Here is a 23186-nt window from a genome sequence, read left to right as displayed (position 1 = left end):
TGCGTGGGAAAAGGAGGGGGCTCCCCTTGGGGCTCTCTCCCAGGGAGAGCAGGCCTGTGGGCAGGCCAGGGGTGGCATGACCCAGACCCTGCAGCGGGCTGGGGACATCCTGATCTCCCGCTGGGATCATCCCAGCTTCTCACCATGTACCAGGCAGAGTGGGAAGGGGCTTCCCCATTGTCCTCTGATGAGTGTTAGGGGCTCCAGGCCCTTGGGCTAGCAGGGAAGCCCCAGGCCTTAGGCCACTGAGGCCGGAGCTGATGGGGACCCCAAGGCCCCCTCACACCAGGCCCCAGGCTCTGGGGGAAAGGCTGGAGGGATTCCAGAGGACCGCCCTCCCTCTCCTCTCAGATCCGCTTTCTGAAAATAGCCCGAGTTTCCTCATCTCTACCCTGAGCTTTTTTCTTCTTCCTCTTTTTTTTTTAAAGAATCAACTAAAAAAAGAAGTGGGGGCAGGGGGCGGGGTGGGAGGGTGAGAGGTGCATCTGATAGAGGCCTCACAGCAGGGAGAGCTGGCCTTCCTCTCCTCCGGCTCAAGTGGGTAAGGACAAAGACAGCAGACTCCCACCGCCGCCCCAGGCGCCATGCTGGCTCCTCTGCCCACTGGTCATGGATTTCCCGAGACCTCAGAGTCATCAGATCACAAAACAACAGGGTTTCAGAGTGCGAAGGGTGCTCAGGTTCGGGGAGTACACATTTTGGATTCCGCAGGCCTGGCCTGGCCTCCCGTCTCAGTTGCCACAGAGACCTCCCCAAGCCTCACTTTCCTCATCTGTAAACCGAGGGGCCTGGGCTACGGGGTCCCTTGCAGGCCTACACTTAGGATTCTATGGTCCCTCTAAATTGGGGAGCTTTCACCTCACTTTTTGAAACATGGACCCCTTGAACAGTCTGGGGAAGCCTCTGGACCCTTTCTTAAAATCATGTCCTTAAAGTAACACATAAAATCTGTATGATTACAAAGGAAGCCAGCGATGGTCCAGTATAGATGAGATTTCCTTTCTCATCCAAGGGCATGAAGGCCCTAAAATCTGCCCATGAGCATCTCCGGTTTTGGTGCAACCCGGATGAAGATCCCTTGTTCTGCTTCCCCGGGCATCCTCTGCTGGTTCTGGACAGCACCGATTCTTTTATGTTTTAAATGATATTTTATTTTCCCCCAGTTATTTGTAAAAACAAATTTTAACATTCATTTTTTGAATTTTGCGTTCCAAATTCTCTCCCTCCCCTCCCCCTTCCCTGAGATGGTAAGCAATTTGATACAGGTTATACATGTGCAATCATGCAAAACGTATTTCCATATTAGTCATGTTATGAAAGAAGACAGACCGAAAAAAAAAAAAACCCATGAGAAAAATAAAGAAAGTGAAAATAAGTGTGCTTCGACCTGACTCCATAGTCCTCCCTCTGGATGTGGTTAGCGTTTTCCATCAGGAGTCCTTCAGAACTGTCTTGGATCATCGGATTGCTAAGATTTGGATGTCATTCACAGCTGATCATCGGACAGTATTGGACAGTGTGAATCCTTAGGGGAGATTTTCCTGATGCAAAGCCAGAATCTGCCGATCTCTGGGACCCCTCCCCAGTTAACCCTGGCTCTGCTCTCTGGAGCCAAGCAGACCAAATCCCCCAGTTTTTCAGATCTCCAGGGGGTGTGGGGACATAGCTCCAGAGCTGGCAGGAATCTAGGCCAAATCCCTGGTTTTACAGCTGAGGAAAACAAGCCTCCATGGGGATTAAATAATAAGGTCAGGATTCACACTCGCTCCTGTGGTGCCCACACCCACAGAATCTCTCAAACTGGAGGAAGTTCTAACATCATGGTCACAGCTCCCAATAGCAACTTCAGTGCCTTCAGGGCATTCTCTTGTGGCCTGGTCTCAAGGTCTTCCCTCCCCTTCCTAAAATGTGGAGCCCAGTGAGGAACGTGGTAGGATGCAATGGTACCGTCTGCTCCAAAAGGCACACTGTGCCTTTAACAAGTACCTGCTGTGTGCCAGGCACTAGACTGGGTCTATAGAGAGAATCAGAAGACAGTGCCTGCCCTCTGGGCCTCACAGTCTGAAGGGGGGAACAACATGCAAACAAGTGGGCAGAGGAGGAAGGCGTGGGAAATCCAGAGGCGGATATGAGGAGACAGTTCTGGGTAGTGGAGATGGAGGGTCTGGGGTGGGTAAGAGCAAAGATGGCAGTGTCCCTGGATTGTTGGGTATGTGAAGGGAAAAGATGGTGTAAGAAGATGAGAGAAGTTGGAAGTCACACGGAGGCTTTTATGTTTGCTTCTGGCGGTGAGAGGGAGCCACGGAAGGTTATTGTCACTTTGGCAGCCATGTGAGGGACTGCAGGCAGTCAGGTGATCAGGGCCATTTGGTGGGAGTTCCTTCTCCCTCTGCCACCCTCTCCATCTCCTCATCTTTAATATCATCCATTAAAAATAACAGTAGCTGGCATTGATAGTACTTTTGGGTTTGCAAAGTGCTTTACAAATGTCTTGTTTGAGCTTTTTTTTCAACTTGTTTATTTATTTTTAGTTTTCAACATTCACTTCCATAAATTTTGAATTTTCTTCCCCTCCCTCTCCAAGATGGCAGGCAGTCTGATGTGGTTCTACACATGGATTCCTATTAAAATCACATTTTCACACTAGTCGTGTTGCATAGAAGAATTATAACGAATGGGAGAAACCATGAGAAAGAAAACAAAATAAGAAAGAACATAGCCTGCCTCTCTGCATTCAGACTCCATGGTTCTTTCTCTGGACATGGGTGGCATTTTCCATCGTGAGTCCTTTGGAATTGTTTTGGGTCCTTGCATTGGTGAGAAGGGCTAAGTCTGTCAAAGTCAGTCCTCATACTCTGGCTGTTACTGTATACAGTTCTCTGGGTTCTGCTCACTTCACTCAGCATCAGTTCATCTAAGTCTTTCCAGGTTTTTCTGACATTCACCTGCTCGTCATTTCTCATAGCACAATAGTATTCCATTGCATTCGTATACCACAACTTGTTCAGCCGTTCCCCAGTTGGCGGGCATCCCCTCAATTTCCAGTTCTTGGCTACCTCAAAAAGAACTGCTATAAATATTTTTGTACGTGTGGGTCCTTCTCCTGTTTTTATGCTTTCTTTGGGATACAGCCCTAGAAGTGGTACTGTTGGATCTGTCTTCTTTGATCTTTACAACAACCCTGGGAAGTAGGTATTATCATTTCCCCCTTTTTGTAGAGGAGAAGACATGGGCAACGATTAAGTGACTTTCCCAAGGTCACACAGCCAATAAATATCTGAGATTCGAACCAGGTCCTCCTGACTCAAGCTCCAGCCTCCATCCACTGTGTGACTTTCGGTCTGTCCACTGGTCCCTTTTCTGTTGCCTTTAAGGAAATCCATTCAACGGGCGGCTAGGTGGCACAGTGAGTAAAGCGCCGGCCCTGGAGTCAGGAGGACCCGAGTTCGTTTCTGCCCTCAGACACTTAACACCCACACAAAAAACTAGCCGTGTAACCTTGGGCAAGTTACTTAACCCCCATTGCCCTCCAAAAGGCAAACAAAGAAAATCCATTCAGCAGACCATCTCTCAGCCCCTGGAGCTCTTGCCCCATGTCTCTCCCCTGCTTTCCAGCAGAGCTCCTGCACTGTCGCTCTCTCCTTTCCCGCTCCTCACCCTCAGCAGCCTGGCCCCAGACTCTCTCTCCCGAGGCTGCCCTCTGCGCCTTGGCCACTGCTGATGGGGCTTTCCCAGTCTTCATCCTTCTGGACACTCTCCTGTTGCTGTCTCCTTTTCAGGGGTGTCTCCGCCCCAGACCCCTGCTCTCCATCCACACCAAGGGTTCTGTCGTCTCAGCCGTGACTCTCAGACCCCTCCTGTCCGTGGGCTCCTCTGCACATCCCTCCTTGTCGCCCGTCCGCCAGCTGCCAGCTCTTGTCTTCTGGCCTTTCTCCCCCCCACATGCTGGCCACGGCCTCAGTGACCACAGGGGCGTTGGGGTGGTCTCCCCATCCCTGCATTATCGGTGGGCTGCTCCATCAGCTCTGTCTCTCGCTCTCCCCTGTAGGAAGAAAGACCCTCCCCTTGGTGTGGATGCCCATCTGCAGCCCGGCTTCCCGGCTTTGTTGGCCACGGCTGCCAGACTGGTTCTCTTTCTGCTCCTCGGATGTGACTCGCCATCTCCCAGAACCACATCTTTGCGGTTTCTGGGGCCGTAACCTGGCGCATTCTCCTTCTCCGACTCAGTCCCATGGGCCTTCTCCGTGCCTTTAGGACGTAGCTCCTCCTTTCCTGGGGCAGCTTTTCCCGATTTCCTGCACTCTCCCTTATGTTGTCCCCCATGTAAGAATGTGGCCTCCTTGTGGGCTGACGTGGGAGTTAAGAATATAGGGCGCAGGATGGCTCTCAGGTCACTTGTCGATGGATTGTTCCTTCCTGGCCTGATGGGAGACCTTCAGGGTTGGACAGACGTGAGTGGGCCCCTCCTCCTTCCGGGGAAGCGGGCTTCCTCTCCAGGTGGCACCTCACCCTGGGCTGCCAACTCGAGGTGGCTCCAGCTGGGTTTGCCTGCTGTGTGGCCTGGCCTCACGCAGTGGGGCTGCTTTTTGTAACCTCAGCTTGGGCATTATTGACATGTCCTCACTGGACTGATGGACGTTTCTGCTCCTGCTCCCTCCATTCAGGTCTGGCTGCAAGCACGTGGGAAGTGTCTGCTGCATGTGTCAGGTGTGTCAGGACAGAATTAAGCAGTCCCTGCCCTCAAGGAGCTTACATTCTGTTGATGAAGATGACGTGTGCATATAAGTCTACGCAGGGGGTGTGAGTGTGTGTGTGTATGGGGGGGGGCTGAGTGTGTGTGTGAATGTGTGGGAGTGAGTGTGTGTGTGTGTGGGAGTGTGTGTGGGGGACTGAGTGTGTGTGTGTGGGACTGGGAGTGAGTGTGTGTGTGTGGGAGTGAATGTGTGGGAGTGTGTGTGTGAATGTGTGTGTATGTTTTTAATAATATTTTGTCAGTAGATTTTGTTCCTTGTTCTCCCACACATTTCTTTTAATTCATCAAGGAGTCATTCTGATAAAGGTCCCTTCGCCTTCAGCAGATTGGCTGCCTCGAGGGGAGGAGGTGGTCCAGGCCACAGAAGAGGTGAAGTGCACCCCCTCCCTCATCTAATCCTGGCATCATACGTCTAGAGCTAGAAGGGCCCTGAGAGGTCATCTCGTCTGACCCTTTTATAGAAAGGGAAACTGAGGCCCACTGAGGCAGCAGAAGAGGCAGAGGCCAGGATTTGGTACCTTTCCATCCAACTTTATATGTTACTGTTCTTTCTGCCAGATCACTCCAATGCCTTTTCCTTTTCACAGAAAAGGAGACTGAGGCCTTTGTTTGAGGAGTTTGAGGATTTTTGCCCAGGTCGCCAGTTGCCAGGGGCAGGCGGTGAGCCCAGCCAGCACCCTGTGCAGTCAGAAACACAGGTCCTCTTAGGGCAGTCTCGCCTGGGAATTGTCCTGTGCTGTGGTCACAGCTTGGGCCCTAGCCTTGCTCCCAGGCTGCTCAAGCCCTGACTTCCTGCTGGCTGCAGACTGGGTCCCTCCCTTGGCCTGGAAAGAGGTAGGGCCTCTCCCTGAGCCCAGTCAGGTGCTGTAAGTCCTCTTGGACCTTGGCCAAGGAATGAAGATGGTCACTACCCTCCCAGAACACTCTTGACCTTCTTCCTCCTAGTCTTTGTGGCAGACTGACCCCCAGGTCCAACCGGAGCCCCCGTCCAGTCCACGGCCAGCTCTCCCCATCTCTCCTAACATGATCCCTACTCTCGGCCACAGTTTGATCCTAACATAGGCCACTGACTATCCCCATCCTCATTTATAACCTGGCCATAGACTGACCTTGACCTTGGTCTCAGAAGGATATTCACCTGCCACTCCCGCTTTTCCCAGTCCTGGTCCCTAGCCTCAGCCACATGGACCAATTCCTGCTTTGACCTCTGCCCACCCAGTGAACTGCTTTTCAGTCCTGCTCACAGGTCTCCCCCCACTCAACAGGATCACTGATTGGGTCTAGGAACTGAGTTCAAATCCTGCCTGGGACCCTTAATAACTGTGTGACCTTGGGGCAGTCATTCAGCTCTCTGAATCTCTTCATCTGTAAAATATTTTGTAAAGGGGATAATGATTGCATGTACCTAACAGCATTTTTGTGAGGACCATTAAAGCACAACATAAAACTAGCCATTCATTCTCTCATTTGTTTTTCTTTACTTCTTTTCTATCCACTGACCCCCTCCCCCAATTTCTTCTAACCTCGGTGGCCTGGCTCCTCACTAAGCTGCTGCTGCTTGCCCGGCCTGGGGCCTCTCCCCCAGTCCCCAGCCCCAGTCTGTTGAGGACCCGCCCAGCAAAGCCTGACCCTAGACCTTTGATCTTGGCCCACCCCCATTGCTTTGTACACCATCTTAGGCTTACTTGTTTTCTCCCCAACATAAAGCTGAGATGTTCTGTTTTTGCCTGAGTAAGCCTAGTGCCTGGCACAGTATCTGGGACTTGTCAGATCCATAATTAGTACTTGTGGAATGAATGAATGAATAGGAAGCATCGAATACTGTGTTTGATTTTACTCATGTGACCCGTCTTTGAATGCTGGTGAGGTCCAGGTGTGTGGGAGAAGTGACTGGGATCTCTGGGCTTCCTCCTGGGGAGAGGGACTGGGGATGGCCAGCCCGGGGCCCTGCCTGGAGGGAGGGGGACTGCAGATGTCCTCTAACCCCCCCCCCCTTTCTTTTGAAGTACAGTCATTGGCAGCTTGTCTGTCTATGTGCCAGTGGCCCACACTCACTACACCCACGTTAGTGCCAGGCTGAACTTTCTGGCCTCTGAACGCCAGGTGCCAAGAAGGCCCCCACCTCTCCTCTCCCCATGAGCCCTTTGCTTCCTGGCTGTTTGTGCTGCTTGGCCCGCCCAGTCCAGCCCCCTGGCAGGGGCATCTCTGCTGGCACAGTGGGGTCCTTTATTTGGAGCCGTCGGCTGCCTCCAGCCCAGATGGACAGACCGCCTGCCACGTGGTGGGTTGTGTACTTAGTGACTGAAGAGGACCATGCTATCACCCATGTTCCTGTTTTCTCATAAGCTGGGGGCTGGGGGACTGAGAGGTGGGGGAGGACCCAGGGCAGCTTGGAAGGAGTCACATGATAACCCAGCTGAGGATCTGTCTGTCCTCTCTCTCCCTCTCCCCCTGCCCGCCTCCTCCCTCCCGACTTTCTTAAGCTTGTTCTCAGCACCCTCCCCTTTTCCTCCCTCCCTCCCTCAGATAGCACTGAGGTCACTGTAGAAAATCTGACCAGCTTCAGAAGTGAAAGAGAGGAGTGAGCTGGGCCTGGTGCTCCTCGGTAGCAGGGAAGGAGGGTCCCCTTGGGGAGCAGAGCTGGGGGGAGATGGGGAGGCTGGGCCAGGACTGGGTTGGACGTGACGGGGAGGACAGTGTTGGGGAGGAGGACGGGCCAGGTGGCTTCTCCAGAGGGCTTGGTCTGACTGAGGACCTCGGGGAGCGCGGGGGATGTCATAGATGGGGTGGACTTGGGAAGGGCTCTGAGTTAGGGTGCTGAGGCCACTGAGCTGACTGTTATAGGTAAGTAAGCAAGCGAGGACTGGGCCTGTGCACTGACCAGATGGGTAGGGACCCACCCAACCATATGGGGTAGCCCTGTCCTGGACCTGTTTATTTATCTTTCTTTCTTCTCCTCTCCTTCCACAGAAGAAAGCAGAAGCTGCCCACAGGATCCTGGAAGGCCTAGGCCCTCAAGTAGAACTGGTAAGATGAAGTCTGGGGCCTTGGGGCCAGGGGTGGGGGGTGGTTTCAAACCGGGGGGTCCCACAGCTGACTGAGAGCCGGCCTCCTGGGCTTCCCTCCAGGCCTGCCCGTCTCCACTGTGGTTTGAGTGGGGTGGGCCGGGAATAGCCAAGTGTGGGATCTGCTCCAGATGTGGACGGGAGTGGTGGAAGGTCTTAGGGAGAGCATTGTTAGTGTGTGTGTGTGTGTGTGTGTGTGTGTGTGTGTGTGTTTGAGAGTGTGTGTATGTGTAAGAGAGGTGTGTGTGTGAGATAGAGAGGGAGTGTGTGTGAGAGTATGTGTATGTGTAAGAGAGAATGTGTGTGTATGAGAGAATGTGTGTGAGAGAGTGTATGTGTGTGTATGTGTAAGAGAATGTGTGTGTGAGTGTGTATGTGTAAGAGAATGTATATGCATGTGTGAGTGTGTATGTGTATGTATGAGTGTGTGTATATGTAAGAAAATGTGTGTGAAAGTATGTGTAAGAATGTGTGTGAGTGTATGTGTAAGAGAATGTGCATGTGTGTGAGTGTATGTGTGAGTGTGTGTAAGAGAATGTGTGACAGTGTGTATGTGTAAGAGAGAATGTGAGTGTGTGTGTATTGAGTGTGTGTGAAAGTGTGTGTATGTGTAAGAGAATGTGTGTGAGTGTGTATGTGTAAGATAATGTATATGTATGTGTGTGTGTATGTATGAGTGTGTGTATATATGTAAGAAAATGTGTGTGAAAGTGTATGTGTAAGAGAATGTGTATATGTGTGAGAGTGTGTATGAATGTGTAAGAATGTGTGTATGCATGTGTAAGAATGTGTGTATGCATGTATGTGTGTGAGAAGTGTGTGCACATGTGAGTGTGTGTAAGAGAATGTGTGTGTATGCGTGTGTGTGAAAGTGTATGTGTGTGAGAAAGAGAAAATGTGTGTGTGTGTGTGTGTGTGTGTGTGTGTGTGTGTGTTTTCAAGCCCTGGAAAATAAAACCTAAGGAAATTAGCAGTCAAGAGGCAATTAGCCTGCATTAGATTGGGAGCCCTGAGCTGCTCCCCGATGGGGTGGCTGCTGCCGTTGGCGTGTTTGGGACTTTCAGCATGTGTGTGTTTGTTTTGTGGCCCCTCCTTAGATGGGTTGGGAGCCCCCTGTACCTGCCAGGGCTGTTGCTGGGGTTTGGGCATGTCCAGTGTCTTAGGGTCTCCCTGGGAGAAAACTCACTTGGGGCATTAGGACAGGTCCCCCTTTGAACACTGCCAAGGAAAGTGCCTTGGCCTGACCCAAGACGCCTCGTGGAGAAAGGGAGCTCACGGGAGCTCAGCCCTGGAGCCAGAAGGGATTTTGGTGGATCCCACCTCTGCCATTTACAGATGGGGAGCCTGAGGCCCAGAGAAGCCATCTGACTTGCTCAGGGTCATGGCGGGGGGGTGGGTTTCAGAGGCAGGTGTCTGACCTGGCCCTGGGTCATCACCACCCTTGTTGGGAGAGATCTGGAGTCAGAGCCTCTGATCCCAGGCCTGCCCCTAGCTCCTGGCGTGACTCTCTGGGCCTCTGGGCCCTGGTCTGTAGCCTGTAAGTGCCTTTCCACTATAAAATCCCATCATGTTGCGCCTCCTCCCTTCTCCTCTGGTCCTCTCTGCACCCGGAGGTTTGGGTTGACGGGCTGGCCCAGAGCCCTGGCAGCTCCTGCTTTTGGCATTGAAAGGGGAAGCATTTAAAAACTGGGACTGTCAGCGGCGTGGCTCCAGAGTGACCCTGCTGCTCTGGTTTTCCTTTCTGTGTAATGGGGGTGGTGCCAGAGACATCAAAGAAGTCACACCTCTCCTCTTCACCTTGATGTTAGGGCTTCCAGGAGAGGCAAGCAGAGGTTTTTGGTCTGGGGTGGGGCCTGGGGCCAGGGGGAGGAAACGGCATCAGAGAAAGGAAGCTGTGTCCATGCAGGTGCTTGGAGGAGCCTTGGCCAAGCCCAGATGGCCGGGTTGAGATGGCTCTGAGATGGCCAAGATGGCTGGGCTGAGATGGCCAAGAGGGCCGGGATGCTCGGACTTCTCCCTAGCTGGGAGGGAGGGTGGGATCAGCCACCTTTTTACCTTTGTCTCCGATAGGAGGGGCCGTGTTCGTATTCGGGAGGGAGACTCTGATAGGGGAAAGCTCCGACTGTGTGCAAGAAACTGTATGTTGAGTTAAAATAAAAGATCATTCCTGCCTTTGAGGAGTTTCTGTTCCTTCTCCCGGGGCAGTGAGGACAGGGCCTGACTGCAGACTGGTAAATCTGAGTGAATTTCAGCAGCAGCCCTCCACAGCTACAAGGATCAATCAGTCAGCAAGTATTGATCACATGTCCTTGAGCTAGCTTTGAAGGAAGCCAGAAATTGTGAATGAATGAGCGGCACAGTATTAAGTGCTTCCTGTGTGCCAGTCAGCATGTGCATATATGAAGCTCCTGCAGCATGAACAGGCAGATGCAGTGACAGCTCGCCCTGGAAGGAGGTGGGGTGGGTAAGTGGACAAGGCCACCTGCACAGCCTTAGTGTAAGTGGAAGGGCTGTGGATCCAGGCTGTTTGGGAAGGGGACACTTGTAGGAGAGGAGAGGAGAGGTTGGATGTGAAAAGTGATGCTTGGTCTGAATTTGCAGGAAGCCAAGGCCTACTCGAGGCATTTCAGGTGGGCAGTACATCTTGGGTAAAGGTAGGGACTCTGGAAATGGGTGGTCAGGAGTAGAGAAGAGAGAGAAGGCCTGTTTGCCTGTGGGAGGGTAGGACTCTCCCAGGAGGCTGGAGAGTGAGGCCGGCACCAGTTGTAAAGGGCTTTCAAAGCTAAACAGCTTGTATTGAACTCTGGAGGACAGCAAGGAGTCCAAGGGTTGATAGAGCAGGGGAATCATATGGGCCGATCTGTGTGTGGGGGCCCATGGTGGGGGCTGAGGAGGACCTGGCCCTGGCCAGTGGCTCAATGAGCCCAGAGAGGGGGCGTAGCCACTCAGATATGGGGGTAAGAGACAGCAGCTGGTCACGCCCACAAGGCCAGGACCTAGGAGACCAAAGAGGGGCCTTGCTGTCACCAAAGACAAGGATTGGGTGAGGTGTGGGTCTGTTCAGAATGTCTTCAGAGCACTCTGGATATGAAAGGTCCAGGATGTGACTGGTGACCGAGGAGGGTAGTGCAAGGGCACAGCTGGGCCCCGTCCAGAGATCTCAGCCTCGTGTGTGGAGAGATGATGGTGAGCCACCAGAAAGGATGAGGCAGAAGAAGGGAGAAGAGAGGGATGGAGAAGGCCCAGGGTGGTGGGGGTGGGCGCGAGGGAGCAGAGGGCAGCGGCATGGAACCTGGGGCTGTGTCTGATCTAGGAAAGAAGGGAACCCAGAGCTCGTCCGATTCCACCCTCCCATTTTGCAGGCAAGGAAACTGAGGCCCAGAGAAAGTAAGATTTGTCTGAGGTCAGTCAGGGAATTGCTACCCTCTGGCCTCCAGAGCAGTGGAGGAGGAGGAGGAGGCCTGGGGAGGAGCTGAGCCGTCTAAATGGTCATGGGTGGCCTTGGAGGGAGTGGTGTTAGCCAAGTGGTGGGCATGGAGGCCTTAGGGGACCCAATGGGGGGGAGCGGGAGGATTCTGGGGCTTTGGCCTGAGGATCCCAGGAGCATCCTGCCCTTGGGGGAGGGGGATGGAGCCTCAACCTCAGCCCCAGCCCCTGGCATTTGTGACCTGAATTACCTTTGGAGTGGCTAATGGCAATGGTGGCTGATAACAGCTGACATTTATATAGTGCGTACTGTGTGCCAGGCACCATGCCAGGGTGGGGTTGGATAGAGGTGTTCGAGGGTTGCTAGGTAGACCTGTATTCAAATCCAGTCTTAGGCCCTTGCTAGTTGTATGACCCTGACCCAGTCACTTCCCTTCTACTTCCGTTTCCCCATCCACAGAATGGCCTCTTGGTGCTGTTAGGAGGATGATGGTGTGTGTGGAGAAGCTTTCTCAGTTGGGAGTGGGTGAGGAGCGCAGAGGGACTTGGTATGGACGCCTCGTCTGGGCTCTCTAGAGTGAGACCCCTTGGGTGGACCCAGGCCCACCTACCGTTATCCAGAGCCAGGCCCTGTGCCAGGGCTCCCAGATCCAAGGCCCAGAACAGAGCGTGTCCCTCCTTTGTGGAATTCACATTTTATTGGGGTGTAGGTTCAAAAGAGTCAATGAAGGAAGCATTGTTTAAAGGAATGAGAACCGCTGCAAGTCTTTGTAAGCCTCAAAGTGCTGTCTGCACACTAGGGGCTGCTAGTATTAAGCGCCTGCTGTGTGCAGGGAACTTTCCTTGGGTATTGGGGCTCCTAAGACAAAAGTGAGACAGTTTCTGCCCTTGAGGAGCCTCCATTCTGATGGGCTTAGATAACTCGGAGGCCTGTGTGTTCAGAATATATGCCAAATGCATATAGGCATTTATTAAGCTCCTGCTGAATTCCAGGCAGTGCACCAGATGGCTGGGCTACAAAGAGAGGCAAAAAGGTTCCCTGTCTCCAAGGAGCTCTGGAGGGGGAGACGCCAGGGAAACAGTTAGGTACGAGCAACACGGAGACCACTTAAATGGGATACGTGGGAACCGAGGTGGTGATGAATAGGGGGGTGTGTTCTAGGTGTGGGGCACAGCCATTGCAAAGGCCTGGGGATGGGAGATGGGGCATCAGCATGTTTGGGTCTCAGTGCATGGGGAGGGGAGCCTGGAAAGGTGGGAAGGGGCCGGGGTGGGCAGGGCTTCCAAAGCCAGCCAGGATTTTGTGCTTGCTGCCAGAGGAAATAGGGAGCCCCGTGGTCAGGCCCTGGCTTCGGTGGGAGGTGGGAGTTGGAGGAGGCTCGAGGTCAGGAGAGTAGGTCAGAAATTATTGCACTGTGAGAGAAATGGAGGGCCTCACTGATAGGTGACTCCCCATGGGGGCGGGGCAGGGCCCTTCCAGGTGCTTTTAGATTTAACACCTTTTTTTCTTGGGACCTGGAAGAAAACCTTTCAGTTCTTGGAGGTGTGAGCCTTCTTAGAGCCAGAGGGAGAGAGCTCAAGTTTTCTTCTCTCCTCCCCAAAGTATTTTGGCTTTATCCGGAAGCTTTGGGAGACAACCCTGTCCCAGCTGTCTATAAATTAACAGGGTAAGTTGAGGCAGTCTGTGTACCCCAGAGCATTGAAGGGGAGGAAAAACCAGTCAGTCAGCGTCTCATGGACAGGCCCTTCGTTTTACAGGTGGGGAAGCTGAGGCAGAGGGAGGTGACGTACTTTGCTCTTGTACACCCAGCTAGCATCAGAGATGGGATCTGAATCCGGGCTCTCTGTCTCCAAACCCAAGAGCTTTCTATCTGCAGCTACAGTTTGTACAGGACTGGAGCTGGACCCTGTCTCCTTGCTGCCAAACTTTGAGGGCCCCCCCCCTTCTGTTTCTTGGAAAAGAAGACAGGCTCTCAAGGGAATTTACTTTGCGGAAATTTTTAAGGGTTGGAGCAGGAGGTGAGGGGTGGGGTGGGGATGGAAAAGAATGAATTAAAAACGGTTTCCTGACCCAGACAAGCCCAAGGGAAATGACTGGGAAACTTATCTTCAGAGAAGGATTAGCCAGTAACCAGGACACCAGGAAGGAAATGTCTCTTCCTAAACCCCTGCCCTCTGTCTGAGGCAGCCAGGCACCTTCTCTGTGGGAGTGAGGGGATGAGATGAGACAGAGAGACAGATGGTGGGAAGGGAAGGAGAGAGGCTGAGACTAAGGGTGATGGAGAGGGGAAAGGGGAGAGAGGAGAGGGAGACCAAGTGGGGAGGGAGGGAAGGGAGGAGAGGGGGGGGAGAGAGAGAGAGGAGAGACAGAGAGAGGGGGGAGAGAGGAGAGGCAGAAAGAGGGAAGGAGAGAGAGGGAGAGAAAGAGGGGAGGGAAAGAGAGAGGAAGGGAGGGGAGGAGAAAAAACAGGGAAGTGGGGGGAGGGAGGGATGCAGACAGAGGCCCACAGAGAGAATGGCTGCCTACCCTGGGTGCCTTTCTTGTCTTTCATTTTTTTTGTCCTCTGATTTCCTTTTTCCTGTGGGGTGACATTCTAAGAATGCTGCCTCACTGGAGGGTTGAGGGTACTGAACCTGGGGCCGTAGGTTTTTCATTTGCATTCTGTGCCTGTTTCTTCGCCCTGGGCGCTGTGCCCCTAATCAGATCCCTTCTCCCCAGCGGTCCTACGGTCGGCCCTCACCTCCACGGCTTTGTTGGGGGGATCTTGGGAACCACAAGATCTGAGGCTCACCATCCCCCATGTTTTACGTTGGATGGAATGAATGCATGTGTGAGTGAGTGAGTGAGTGTGGAAGGCATTGAGCAGACTTCCCTTTCCAAGCACTGTACATAGCCCTGGGGTTACAAATCCTCCGCCCTCTGGGGAGCTGTGCTGGGGAGGCCAGCTTGTGATGAGGAGCTGTGGGATGGTGGCTGATGTCATGGGGCAGGGGACTAGGAGAGGATGAATGTCTCTGTCAGCCAAGGTTACACTGCCCAAGGTAGTAGGTGGAAGGCCACAGTGGCCATGATTTGAACCCAGTGCGCTCCCCCTTCACATCTGGCTTACTGTGCCTTGCTGCTTTTCCAAAGGTGGGGTCAGCCTGGGTGATCTCACAATCCTTATTCCCTCTCATAGGGCCGCAGGGGACAGCTTGGTGGCAGAGTGGACAGAGCACTGAGCTTGGAGTCAGGAGGGCCTGAGTCCTCAGACCCTTACTAGTTATGTGACCCTGGATAAGTCACTTGACCCTGGGGGTCTCAGTTTCTTCATCTGTAAAATGAACTGGAGAAAGAAATGGCAGAACATTCCAGCATCTTTGCCAAGAAAACCCAAATGGGGCCATGAAGAGTTGGACACGATGGAAACAACTGAGGGTCCCAGGGCCTAGTAGACCAGAGCCGTCTCTGCTTCTGAAAGAGGCCCCTCTTTTTAATTCCTGTATTCTGCCAGTGGTGTTGTGGGTAGCTAGGCCATGTAGGGGACAGAGTGCGAGCCTGGGTGGCCGGAAGGCCAGATTCCATTTTCTGACTCAGATGCTTAATAGCTGTTTTAGTCTCTTAGCCTCAGTTTCCCTGTCTGTAAAATAGGGGTGATAAGAGCACTGACCTCAGCCTACGTTGGAGCACCAAGTGATACTCTTTTGTTAACAAGACAAGCATGTTTTTAGCAAAAGAGGTCATTGGCCCCCTTTAACACCAAAGACCCCTCCTGGCAGTGGTCTCCCAGTCTGTTTCTTTGGAAGAGTTGACACTCCTGAGGGTGGCAGTCAGCTCTGAGTGGTTATGAGAGGTTCATGAGGTTATGAGGTTCATGAGAGAACGTTATAATGAAATGAGGGGCTTGGTCCAGGAGACTCCTCAGTTTCCCTATCACCTGTCTGACCGAAGGGAGGACCTGCTTTCCCCAGACCTATCTGAGGAGGCACAATGAGCAGGAACCCGCCCATTTGCTTCAATGCAGAATTTCTTTGACTGGTGTTTGATCAGCCTGGCCCAGTCTTTGCCTAGCATTTCCCACACTGGTTGATTTCTGGATGAGGAAGTAGAAAAGGGGGGAAAACCTTGGGCCTAATTCAGTATTTGTTTATTAATATGAGAGAGAAATAATCATTTCTCCCTATATATACTGAGCACTTTGCAAAACCCAGGCATATGTGGACATTGGCTCTCATCATGGCCCCAAGGAACACAGCTGCCTCTGAGGACTGGAAAGGGGGGTGCCCCAGCCCCAAGGGCAGTGGAGGTGAGCAGGCTGCCCTGTGTTACACATGGGGGGTTAGGAAGAAGCCTCTTCAGGATGAGATTTCAGCCGAGAAACACAGGCACAAGAGAGATCGGTGGGTCTGCGGGGACGCTGCCAGACAGCGTGGGGGCCCTGGAACCTGCGCCATGCTGGGAGGCCTCAGGGAGGGTCTCCATCATGTGGCCACCAGGACTCTGAATGAGGAGATTTGGGTTGACATCCCAGCTCTGATGTGGCCTCACATATACCTGAACTGGGCAGCCACTCTCACTGGGTGTGGAGACACCCCTTCTGAGGGCACTTTGACATCTGCAAAAATGAGTGACCAACCCAGGGTCACCCAGTGAGTGTGTGCCAGAGGAGTCCGGCTAGCTCCCCACCACATCGTGTGCCTCTCCTCTGTAAAGTGGGGGTCGTGCCCCCCTCCCTGTTAGAAGAAAGCAAGTGCTGGACAGTCCTTTAGGGCTTAGTCGGGGGGATTTCCCATCGGGGAGATTTCCCATCGGGGAGGCCCGGGTGTGCGGAGCTGGCTGTTGGAGTGGTTCTCAGCGTGCCGTGCAGGGCGTGGGGCCCTCCCTGGCGTCCAGGCGGCCTCCCCTCCTTCTGTGTTTGAGCAGATTGCCCCCACAGCGCCCCTCCTGCCGGGGGAATTGTGGTTATGACGAGATTGGAGTTTCTGGACAGTGTTTTATCTGCAGTGTAGGTGCAGAGCGTGCTGTTAGTGTGGGGAGAAGTCATGTGTCTGTGCGTCCCCCCACCCAGCCTGGGCTTGAAGAAGGCAGGGAGGGGCCCAGGACTCTGGCTGCTCCCAGTCCAACCAGATGGGCGGGAGCCGCAGGGCATCCATTCCACCAGTGATATAGGTGATTTTTGTAATGCCAGCTCCCATTCACACGGCCCTTGGAGGGATCATCTCATGTGACCCTCCCCAGTGCCCGGGGGGGGTGTTTTTCTTACCACCATTTTACAGATGAGACAGCTGAAGCAGAGGGGAAGGGGTTCATCCCAGGATCCCACCTCAGACTGGAGAACTGAAGAAATGGGTGTCCCCCCTCACCCCCCCCCTACCAGACTAACCCATCCCCAGAGGGATGTAAGTAAAGGGGGTAGTGGAGGTCTGGCCCAGTCACACCTGACCCTTCATCCCCCAGGCCCAACAGGACTGGCCTAGGCCCCAGGCCGCCTTCTACAGGTCCACCAAACCTCCGATTAGATCAGCCCCCAGGGCTGGTGGCCCAGGGCACGTTCCAGTCACATGGGGAGAGCAGATGGATGGCGTGCTTGCGGTCAGGCCACAACGCAGGGTGTCCCGTGGCCAGCCGCATGGCGGGGCCCTGGGTGGGAGGTGGCAGGGTCAGCTCAGGCCTTTCAGACCTGGACATGGATGAGAAGCTGTGGCCTTCCTGGTGGGTCCCAGGCGGACCCATGACCCTGGTCCAGGCCTCCCACCCTGTAGCTTCTTTGCTCCTCAGGAGCTCTGCCCCAGGTGAGGGGTGGGTCAGGAGGTCTCTGAAGCCTGATGGCACAGGAGCCCTTGGTGCCCCTGGCTTTGAGGCTCTCCCTGTGGAGCCCCTCCTCATTCCAGGCCACTCCCAAATCCCCTCCAAAGCAGGCTCCACGTGAGTGTACATGTGCGTCCCCCAGAAGGGAAGGGAACATGCATTTATTAAGCACTTACAGTGTGCTAATAGGCTCCCATTTGATTCCACCTTGGATATAAATGAAAGGGCCTGTTGCATATTTGTATTTGTAGTTCTAGGGTCCAGCCCAGTGTGTGGCTTGTTGGGGCAGTTAACAAATGCTTGTTTATTGATATGTTCTGACTGAGATGGGGGTTGGTATGGAAGAGAGGGCCCCACCCCTGGGCTGGGGAAGAGCTGCATTCAGGTGCTGCCCAGACGCTTGCTGGCTGGGTGGCAGCTGTGAGCCTCAGTTTCCCCATCTGTACAGAGCTTCCCAGCCTCCCAGGGTTAAGCGATGAGGCGGGTCAGGCTCTCTGCAGACCTTAGAGTGCTCCAGCAATGTTCTTGACATCCCCCCAGAGAGAGTGCAGCAGCCCTGGGGCCTGGTCCAGAGCAGGCCTTTCTTGTCTGTTTTGGGGGGGGCGGGAGTAGCACCAATAATGGCATTATGCATTCAGCTTTAAGAGGCCTGCAGGATGTCTGGGGGAAGATCTCCAGCAGGCACTTGACTGGTAATGAGTGAGGGCTGTTGGGAGATTGGGGAGCCCGTGGGTGTTGTTGGCTGCTCAGCAGGGAGGGGGCTCAGCCAGACCTCAGCTGGGGAGGACCCCCCATGTTAAGCGGGGGGGGGGGCAGAGCAGGGGGGGGGCCTGGGAAGGGAGCGTCCCGGAGGGCAGGGAGGGAGGAGGGGGCCTCTCTGTCACAGGCTGGGAGGGGGTGGGGGGCATTGCATTTCGCAGTTAGGAGATCACCAGTAACCTTGGAGAGAGCAGCTTCCCATGAGTGGGTGGTCGGAAGCCAGATTGTGAGTGGGCTGTGAGGAAATGCAGAATGAAAGCATCCTTCCTTGGAGTCTGACTGTGATTGGAGAAGAGATGGGGGGTGAAGGCCTGGGGCGGTGAGGAGGTGTGTGGGTGGTGGGGACGGATGGGCCTGGACAGGGTTGAAGTGGTTGGAGAAGAGAGGAGATAATGGGCTGGCACCTGTGCTCTGAGCAGAGCCCCGGCGCCGAGGGGGATGGAGGGGCCGTGATCATGGGCACAGTCACAGGAGGCCGGGCTTAACCTGGGAAGGAAGAAGGTCATCCCTTCTTGCCCCGCTGGAGTGGAGGCAGAGGGCCTGGAGGTGGAGGGCCGGGGTGGGGGAGTGAGCTGGCCGCAGGCGGCCTCCCATCCCTCCCCAGAGCTGGAGGTGAGCTTCTCTAGGGAGGCCGAGAGGGCAGGGGGTGCCGTGGCAGCTCTGACCACTGTCAGGGAGGTCCCACAGACCCCCTTCCCCCGCCCTCCAGTGGACAGGGCTTTCTCCAGGAGTACCAGATGTCTCTGTGTCCCTGGCCCTGAGCACAGGGCCTTTCCCTTACTTTACAGAGGGCACCCCCATGTGCTGCATGGTGACACCCCACTGAGCTCTGCCCCAGAGCTTGGCTGGCACCTTCTCAGAGCCTCTGGCCTGGTGGTCTGCTGAGCCGCTCCTCCTTTGCACAGAACAGGCATGTTATTAAACGGTGAGATGACCGGCCTGTGCTCACGAGGCCGGCATTAGAACCCAGAGCCCTCGTGTCTGCCTCAGGGCCGATTTCCACTAAGAATGATCAGTGTGTGCGCACGTGGGCGTGCATCCATGCACATGGAACCACCCTGTGTGCACACATAGACGCATGTGAGCACACGAGGGAGTATGTTTGTATACACACACACATCTAACACATAGATGGCTCACGGCCAGAGGCAATGGCGGGTTCTGGGGCATCTTCTCACCATGACTGTCAGTCAGACAACAGACGCCCACGCTCCTTGCTCTCTGGTGCTGAGCCCTGTGGGGCGGCCCACCCTTGTGGCTGCCCTTGCCCCTTTGGCCCGTGTGCCCCGCCTCCCCCCCGCTCATTGGGCTGTTACAGGAGCCCTCTGGCCCCTGTAATTATGGCCTTTCCACAGTGACGAGCCTCGGGGTCTCCCTCTGAGTTCTCCTGTCTGTGTCTAGCCTCCCCATTAGACTGACTGCTCCCCCAGGGCAGGGACCATGTCCCTTTTACTTGGCACACAGCAGGTACTTAATAAGTGCTCAGGGAAAGGCTTCCTGTCAAACAGGCTCTGAACCTGGGCTCAGTGACATCGGTTTTTCAGAAAACAGCTCTGATGCTCTGATCCCAGAGCTGGAGGTGAGCCTCTTTGTAACCTCAGGCATTGCATTTCATGCGTTCAGGGTCACCCTTCAGAGAAGCCCCTAGGCTTCACCAGCCGACAGTGGGGTTCAGGACATGGGTTCAGGAGCTGCTGGTGTAGACGGAGGGTGTCTCTACAGCTGGGCAGTAACCAGGGCTTTGGAGAGAGGAGGTGAGGTGGGCGGCCTAAGTTAGGTGGGGGGCGGATGTAGGCGGTCTCCCTGCCCTCCCCCGCTCTCTCTCTCCCATCACTTGCCCCACCTCCCTCTCCCCCCACTCTCTCCCCAAATCTGCTCCAGCCAAGGCTTACCACTGCTTTGGCCTGTTCTGGCTCCACTCGGGGCCCTGCCGGCCTCTCTGGTTTCAGCCCTCCTTCCATCCCCCCACCAGCTTTCAGCTTCCTTCCTCCTCTGGGTCCCACAGCCTGGGATATGGCTCAGAGCTGGAAGGAGCTCAGAGGCCGTCAGGGCTTAGCTTCTCATATGGCAGGGGAGGGAGGCCGCTGGTTCAGGGCCAGCCGGCATCTCAGATCAGGTGGGGTTAATCAGGGAAGGCTTCCTGCTGGAGGTGGCAGGCCTGGATTGTCAGGGAAGGAGAGGGGAGGCGGGAGCAGGGGTGGGAGCAGGGGAGCCCCCTGAGGGCAGGGCTGCCTTCCTTCTGTGGCTGGGCTTCCTCAGTGTGTGCTGATTGATTGATTGGTGACCCATTGGCTAGAGGCTGGGATTTTGTCCCCAGCCCACCGATGACCCCTGGTGACTGTGCAGGGGCTGGCTTCATAGGAGAGGAGTGGCCTGGGGCAAGGGTGTCCTGGGCTGGTCCCAGCCCCTGCCCTAGAGCTCCCCACAGATGGCTCTCCTTGAGGTCATGGGCCGGCACCAGACCTGCCGTGTTATCCAAAGTGGGGTAGTTATTCCCTGACACTCTGGGACCTCCCACAACTCTTGGTTGGCCCTGGCTCTCAGGGCTCAAGGGACTGGTGCCAGAGCCATAGGGGCAGGGAGGCAGGGTGTGCCAGCAGGGACAGTGCGCCCCAGGAGCCGGGGGGCCTCCATGTCAGCTCCTATATTGATCTCTTGTCTTTTCTCATTTATTCCAGCCATTATACAATCAGCCCTCAGACACCAGGCAGTATCATGAAAACATTAAAATGTAAGTATCTGGCACTTGTGCCACGTCAGGCCGTGCCTTGGCCCGGCCGGAGGGTCAGCCCCTCCTCTGGCCCGCCTGCTATGGCGGAGCCTGTGCTGGGCTAGGGGAGGCCTTTGGGGTGGAGTCCTGGAGAGGGCAGGGGCCTCTGCAAGATGTTTGGAGCGGGGCTTGGGGAACTTGGGGGCCTTTTCTGTGGGCCTGCTTTCTGTTGCCTACTCTTCTGGTGTCATTGAGTGGGCGAGCAGGTGGGTGGGTAGAAGGATCAGTCAGGAAGACCTGAGTTCAGGTCCCACCCCTTACCCATACACTGTGTGACCCTGGGCACTAGTCACTTGACCTTTGGACGGCTCTCTCCAAGTCATCCAGTTCAGCCCCCTCCTCTTATAAGAGGAAGAAGATGAGGCAGCAGAGGGGGAAACAGCCTGCCCCAGGCCACCCAGGACAAACCTGCCCTCGTTCCTCCCTGGCGCTTCATCACGGCATTTCCAGTGGGGTCAAGCTGAGCCCCCTTAGGCAGCCTTCACAGTCACTGCCATCGTGGAAGGTCAGAGGGACCTGGGGCAGGATCTGGGTGCTGTCCTGTCATAGGGCTTGATGTGCAGGGGACTCTGAGCGAAGGCCCTTAGAGATCATCTGGTCCCTTCCTGGCGATTGACAGCTGAGGAAACTGGGCACCAGAGGGTGTGAAGCAGCTTGGTGCACAGGGAGGAAGCTGAAAAAAAGACAAAACCCATAGGGATTTGAACCCAGGGCCTTGGCCTCCAAATGGTGCTCTTTCCTTTTCCCATCCCATGGTGCTTCCCAGGGAGAGCAGGGGGGCTGGTGGCTTAGCCTGGAGGCCCCCAGGCTTTCCATGGGGCCACTAGGGTTCCATTTGTGTTTCATAGGGAGTTATTAGGGCACATAATAGGCATTGATACTGAACCCTGCCCTTGCCCCCTGCAGGGGGTCCAAGTGACCTGCTGTTGGTTCTACCTAGAGGGTGTCCTGTGGGGGGTGGTGACCATGCCCGAGTGTAGCCCACTGGGCTCATGGGGGCCTCTAAGGCCTCTCATCCTGCCCAGACCTTTGGAGGGATTTATGGGGTGGTAGGGAAGGCTTCCTGATGCTAGGGCATAGGGATGGTTCTGGGGATTGGTTGCCCAATGAGCTCATAGGAGGCCATTGGCTTGTTCTGAGCCAGTCTTGGGAAGCCTGGGTTATGGGGACAGCAGTGAGTTGGGAATCCTGTCCAGGGCCATTGTCCTAATCGTCATCCTTATTACCTGGATGGGGCAGCTCCTGAGCCTGGAGTCAGGAAGACTCATCTGGCCAAGTCACTTCACTCTGCCTCAGTTTCCCCATATGGAGAAAGAAATGGCAAACCACTCCAGTGTCTCTGCCAAGAAAGCCCCAGATAGTCTCACAGAGAGTCAGACATGACTGACCATCATCATACTAATTATCCTTGTACTACTGTAAGCACTGCTCAGAATAACAATAAAAGCAGTAGCTGGTATTTCTGTAGTGTCTTAAGGTAGACTGAAGGCATTGTAAACCTTACCTTATTTAATCCTCACAGTGGCACTGTGGAGGTGGGTACTGTTAGTGTACCCATTTTACAGATGAGGAAACCAGGTGTTAATTAGGCGAGGTAACTTGCCCAAGGTCACACCACTGTTTGAAGTCAGGTCTCCTTGACGTCCTGTGCTCAGTAAACGTTTACCAGTTTCCATTTACCATGGGGCAGCTAGGTGGCACAGTGAATACAGCACCAGCTTTGGAGTCAGGAGAACCTGAGTTCAAATCCAGCCTCAGACACTTGACATGTAACTAGCTGTTTGACCTTGGGCGAGTCACTTAACCCCAATTGCCTTGCCTTCCCCCCTCCAAAAACAAAAATCATTTACCAGTTTCCTACTCTGTGCCACTCATTGTGCTAAGCTTTGGGGATACAAAGGTGAGTCCCTGCTCTCAGCGAGCTCCCGGGTCTCTAAGGGATGGGGACATGATGAGCTGAAGGGTCTCTCCCTGGGCTCTGAAGGGCCCGGGGCCCGGAGCAAAAGTCTCCCCAGCCCTCATTCCTGCAGGCCCGGCCTCTTGAAGGCAGAATGGTCCCGTCTGGAAGGCCTTTGCTCCTGGAGCTTTGATGGCACTCTCAGCAGTGTGGCTGGTGATGCATCTCCACTCGGCAGCTGGTGGGAATGCTCCCATCGGGGCTGGCTGACGTCAGGGTCGCTAGACTTGAAAGGAGGCTAGAGCACATGACCAGCACCGTAATGATGGTGACAATTGGAATGACTGACATAAAGCCCTTTGAGGCTCACAAGGCTCACAACTCCCTCTTTGATCTCTCCGCAGCCTTGCGAAGTCGGCAGATGCTATTCTGGTCCTCTCAGAAACAGCAAGTGTCTTACCAAGGGCCCTGTAGGGGAACCCTGTGATTTCATTAGTGTAGGGAATTCCCTGGGGCTCTAACTCTCAGGCTGGCACCTTTTTCTAAATATATATTCTTAGAATTACATAGGGCAGTCAGGCTAAGTGACTTGCCCAGCATCACACAGCCAATATGTGTCATTCCACGTTTTCCTGTCTCTGAGGTCCTCTGTTCACAATGTCATGATGGCTCTGTTTAGAAAATATATTCAAAATAAATACAGAGTGATTTTGGGAGGTAGAGAAGGA

The 23186-nt window shown here is 54.4% G+C and overlaps 1 protein-coding gene across 4 annotated transcripts in view; it reads left to right on the top strand.

The window, feature by feature from the left end:
• The window catches only part of LOC138141635 (nuclear receptor corepressor 2-like), a 219162-nt gene that overhangs the window by 166252 nt on the left and 29724 nt on the right, over positions 1-23186 (top strand). For all 4 annotated transcript variants that reach the window (XM_069102584.1, XM_069089876.1, XM_069096477.1 and 1 more), the window contains exons 7-8: positions 7724-7780; positions 20470-20522. In XM_069102584.1, the coding sequence (XP_068958685.1) occupies positions 7724-7780; positions 20470-20522 (110 nt within the window). The remainder of the gene's footprint in view (positions 1-7723; positions 7781-20469; positions 20523-23186) is intronic.

This window comes from Petaurus breviceps, unplaced genomic scaffold (assembly GCF_028583685.1).
Source record: "Petaurus breviceps papuanus isolate PSGF00001 unplaced genomic scaffold, PetGlider_PUasm1.0 100, whole genome shotgun sequence".
Lineage (NCBI taxonomy): Eukaryota > Metazoa > Chordata > Mammalia > Diprotodontia > Petauridae > Petaurus > Petaurus breviceps.
The sequence above is the reverse complement of the archived record's forward strand: the minus strand, read 5'-3'. Positions and strand labels throughout refer to the sequence as shown.